At 38.3% G+C, this 5151-nt stretch overlaps 1 protein-coding gene across 1 annotated transcript; it reads left to right on the forward strand.

Annotated features, from left to right (window-relative positions):
- Positions 1 to 433: 433 nt before the first annotated feature.
- On the forward strand, positions 434 to 2844 carry six3b (SIX homeobox 3b). The gene is made up of 2 exons (XM_053511799.1): positions 434 to 1233; positions 2031 to 2844. The coding sequence occupies exons 1-2, from the start codon at positions 542 to 544 to the stop codon at positions 2197 to 2199; spliced, it is 861 nt and encodes a 286-aa protein (XP_053367774.1). The 5' UTR covers positions 434 to 541; the 3' UTR covers positions 2200 to 2844.
- The last annotated feature ends 2307 nt before the right edge of the window (positions 2845 to 5151 follow it).

Raw genomic sequence — 5151 nt, forward strand, 5'->3', positions numbered from 1 at the left:
TAAATATCTTATTGCAGTCTGGTCAGTATCTATTTTAAAACTTTGATTGAGATCGTTTCGGTTGCCTATATCCCCAGTATCTCAGCTAACACCTCAATTTATTTTACTCTTGGTTCAGAAACCCTTTCAGTCTTCACCAGGCGCCTTGAAGTACATCGCTTCGCTTTCTTCACCAATGTGATACTAAACTAACACAGAGCCGCTCCTTCTGCGCCGTTGTGCTGCGCGGCGCGTAGACGGACTAACGGTGGCTTCTGATTGGCCCGTCGAGCGGAGCCAAAAGATGTGGAGGCTAATGACTGGCACTGCTTGACAGTGATTGGCAGGGGCTGCCATGACAACCACAGCACGACACCGGGAAGACCAATAGAAAAGCGAAACAAAATGTTTTAACGTTACACTTGAGTCTGATTAAGGGTAGACATTACAGACTTTACGCGGCCGAGCGGTAGAACTGCGAAAACTGCGGAAACGACTAGTTGTTAACCTCGCATCCTTTCTTAATTTCTTTCTGGTTTGTTTGTTTCTGGCCGGTTGCTCCATGGTTTTCAGATCTCCGTTAGAGCTTTACCCCTCTCACCTGTTCCTCCCGAACTTCGTGGATCGACCTCTTCTCCTAGCGGCCAGCCTTCCTCGCCCGAGGTCCCCGGACGATCCGGCCATGTTCCAGCTGCCCACACTGAGCTTCACAGCCGAGCAGGTGGCAAGCGTGTGTGAAACCCTGGAGGAAACGGGTGACATTGAGCGCCTCGGCCGTTTTCTTTGGTCCCTGCCGGTGGCGCCAGGCGCATGCGACGCAATCAACAAGCACGAAGCTATCCAGCGGGCACGCGCCGTGGTCGCCTACCACACCGGCAGCTTTCGTGAGCTCTACCACATCTTAGAGAATCACAAATTCACCAAGGAATCGCACGGCAAGCTGCAGGCCATGTGGCTTGAAGCCCACTACCAGGAGGCTGAGAAGTTACGTGGACGCCCACTCGGACCCGTTGATAAGTACCGTGTGCGCAAGAAGTTTCCACTGCCGCGTACCATTTGGGATGGAGAGCAGAAAACGCACTGCTTTAAGGAGCGGACGCGCGGCCTTCTGCGGGAGTGGTACCTGCAGGACCCGTACCCCAACCCGAGCAAGAAACGTGAGCTGGCGCAGGCCACCGGACTCACCCCCACACAGGTGGGCAACTGGTTTAAAAACCGACGGCAACGAGACAGAGCCGCCGCCGCAAAGAACAGGTCAGTAGTTCACTCTTAAAATACACTTAAATTAATATAAACAAGACGATATACATTCCGTTAAACAGCAATTTTCTCATTTGACGTGTTTTCTTGATAGGGCTTTAAGGAAAACGCTACGTGTAAATATTTGGGAAATTTTTATTTTTTCATTTCTAAATATAAAGGTAGGCTTGAATGAAAATAAATTATTCTCCAACCGTAATTAGTTTCATTAGCTATATTATTATTATTATTATTATTATTATTAATAATAATAATAATAATAATAATAATAATAATAATAATAATAATAATTATTATTATTATTATTATTATTATTATTATTATTATGAAGATAATGACAACAATTTTCAATATTTTCCATCATGGTAGTAAACAAACCAAAAACATCTATATAATTATGCCAGTTATTATTTTGTTTAGCCTAATAATTCTCTGTCCCTGAGTACATACAGCCTTTTTGTCATAACCAGTTTTAGGTTTTCACATTTCTAAACTCCAACAAGGTAAATTAATATTATATTAATGTTCCCTAGTGTAAAGACTCTAAAGTGTATCATGCTGTTCACGGAACTGCAATTTGTAAATTCAAAGCGTCAAAAAAAAAAAATCTAGCGATTATTTGTGTTCTTTAAAAAGGTAAAGTACGTAATAACTTAGTTGTAGTCGAAAGATAAAGCCAATGTCCTATAATATTACTATACTATAACAATTAATATAGTAACAAGTGAATGAACAATTTTTCTTGTGTTTTTGATTATGAAGAAGGATAAATTGCTGTATATTTATTGTAGACTGCAGCAGCATGCCCTGGCTCAGAGCGCTCTCCGCTCGGTCTCGGGTCCCGGGTGTGCGCAGCGCGCCTCCGCCTCTCCCAGCAGCGCGAGCCTTTGCAGCGGTGAGCGGCCCGACCCCGGCACTGTGCTCTCCGTCACCGACAGCGACTCGGACTTCGACGTATGACGCAACGGCGTTTGAAAACGGGAGAATTTGGACCTGAGCATTAAATATAATTAAATAAATAAATATAAAAAATAAACTGCAAACTGACAGCATGGGTAGCGGCCATTTTGGCCTTTGCCGTTGTTCGTCAAAAGGAGAAAAGCATGCCGTTTTCTTTTCCAAGCGCTTCAGTGGACAGACACGCTTTTTCTCTCATCTCCCTTTTGCATGGTCATTTGTGAAAAAATTTTGGCCGTTTTGGAAAAGCACTAGGAGGACGAATTGTATAGAGACGCCATCTGACCTCTTTTCTGCTCCTGTACCCCCCGCAAAGCGGACTGTTTGAGTTTTGTATTTATCAGACAATCGTGGAAGTCAAAAGCACCTTTAAGCCGTCTTCTCTGGCTTGACAGCAGATGTTCAAAGTTTGAGTTTATCTCCAGATTTTATATTGAATTATCAGTGTATGATACGTTTTTGATCTCTTTGGTCTAGGCTGTACTAGATATGCTTGTATAATAATGCAATTACGCCACACTTAAGCAACTTTCCCTATTTTGTGTCCTGAAGATGTCAAAGTGTCTGTAAAGTGCTTTGAGATTTTTAATATCTGCTCATATGTTTGTTTTTATACTGTAAATGGGTTAATGGCTCTGAAAGCGCAGTGTTATGGGTCACTTTTATGCAAATAAATATAATTTAATATGATAACTAGAGCCTGCTTGTTTGTCGTTGTATGTTCGTTTGTCAGATCCCCCTCACCAAGAAAATTTATTTATTTATTTATTCATTTATTTATTTATTAATTTACATATGCATATCATCTTCAAGTTTATACAGAGCGAGTTTAGTTTGGGGGGAAAACGGTTCATTAAAATTATAATAGTTAGTATAGCATATTTATAGATTCGTGTCCAAAAATACTACAATTGTGAACTATAGTGAATTTTGTGTAAGGTCCGGTTGATATTGGTTTTTCCGCAATCAATTTTTTTTTTGTATTATTATATTAAGGTTAAAACTAAGCTTTACAATTTTTACAGTTATTATTATTATTATTGCTTGTTTGTAAGGTTATTTATTAAATGAGCAAACTGTACAACTTTTTTTGTTTGTTTTGTTTTTCGTTTTTGCGGTTGGAATTACTACTAAAAGCTTTGACCCACAAATAATCTATACCAACCCAGAGAGACGACTCGACTGTCATCTTTTTAATTAAACTAGCGTTTTAGAAATAATTATCACGGACTTCAGCAGCTCCACAACTATGAATACCGCGGTCATATATTATATATAGACAGATGACCATTTTTTTTTTTACCACATCTAAAATTGGTTGTCAGTAATATGTTAGTTATAAGTCACAAATAAATAGCAGTTTGTAGCGCTTCAACTGTAGTCTCTCTCAAATCACATAAGGCTCAGTGAAAAGCAGGTCTTGAATATTTCTCATCGTCTTTCGTACAGAAGAGCCGTGTCTATTATTCCGTGCATGGGTTTTCTGTCCTGTTTCCCCTTTTGAACACAACTTTCCATTGGTGTTTATTCACGCGGCAGTTCCCCTTGACCTGCATTCACTGCTCTGCATGCACCAACACAAACCGGGTCTCACCTCTCAGTAAACTCAAGAAGAGTGCTAACTCTGAATCGACTAGAGATTGAGCAGTGTGCTAATGCACAAATTAATCTCTCTCTCTCTCTCTCTCTCTCTCTCTCAATCTGCTCTACATACTTATAAAAACTGCTGTAAAATTCACAAATTTTAGTCCATGATTCTAATTAAAGATCTAAATCAGTTTATAATGTAACTTACATTCAGTGAAATTTCATACAGTTGGGCAAATATAAAAAATGTAAATATTCAGATAAGTCACACGAACTTTACGTGTGAATCATCACGATTTTCATGTATATTTGACGTGTTTTTTTAGACACTTCAACTAATGTTTGACATAGCCGATATTTATAATATACACGTTGTGATTTTTCTCACACAAGTAAATGTCACGTTTTTACTTGAGTTTATTTTCATGACCATTTCAGAGCACAACATGTTGAAATACGTGATCGTCAATCACTTAGCCTACATACCCACATTTTGGGGAAAGCATGATCACATAAAAAAACGTGATTTTTTTTCACCAAGGAATAAAACAGTGATTGTAATTTTACTTTATGTGTTTATTACTCATTACTATTAATCGGTATTCAGCATCTGTAATAATGGTGCAAATGTGTCAAATACGATTTTTTTTTAAATTTGTGGTCAGTTGAATTTTTTTAAACACATTTTGTTACATGTACTGCATGTGAAAAACAACCGTATTGAAAGTATATGAACAAGCGAAATTATGAATGTGATTTCTGTGTAGGATTTAACTGGTCAAACCTCAAAAACATTCCAACTACATAATTTTGATCTATAGAAATATCATACATACAAGCTGCATTCTCTTATACATGCATGTACATATCTGTACTGCTGTAGGCGTACTGTCATGGGGTGGAAATTTGAAGGATTCGTGCTTTGTAATTTTACTTAATTCATATTAGTTTTATCTAAACGATCCGTGGAAGTTCTTTATTAAAGCTAGACCAAAAGAAAAATCTTTGTGTATGCTTTGAAGAGTCTCTAGAATCTGAATATGGGATAATTACCTCACACCGAAACTCTCAAAGGCTGCATGCATGCGTTGTAAACAATGTGGTTTTGTTGCCATCGTGTGGTGAATATATAAAAGTGCAGCACCCTCAGTTCAATTCGTCAAAGACCATATAACTTCTGGTATAATAGGGTTAATTCAATTTCATTGGAGCAGATTTTTAATGTATAACATTTCTTTCTAAACACATAATACATTTCTGAAATCTTTAAGGTTTTGACCATTTATGTAATGAAAGACAGAATAACCCTAAAGAATACATATGTATGTATTCTTCAGGGTTTAAATATACCCTAAAGAAATACGACTT

The sequence above is a fragment of the Clarias gariepinus genome, chromosome 14 (genome assembly GCF_024256425.1).
Source record: "Clarias gariepinus isolate MV-2021 ecotype Netherlands chromosome 14, CGAR_prim_01v2, whole genome shotgun sequence".
Taxonomy (NCBI): Eukaryota; Metazoa; Chordata; class Actinopteri; order Siluriformes; family Clariidae; genus Clarias; species Clarias gariepinus.

Coding starts and splice junctions, on each gene's coding strand:
- six3b (XM_053511799.1), top strand. CDS start 542: ATGGTTTTCAGATCTCCGTTAGAGCTTTACCCCTCTCACCTGTTCCTC. Junction 1,234..2,030: donor GCCGCCGCCGCAAAGAACAG/GTCAGTAGTTCA, acceptor TATTTATTGTAG/ACTGCAGCAGCATGCCCTGG.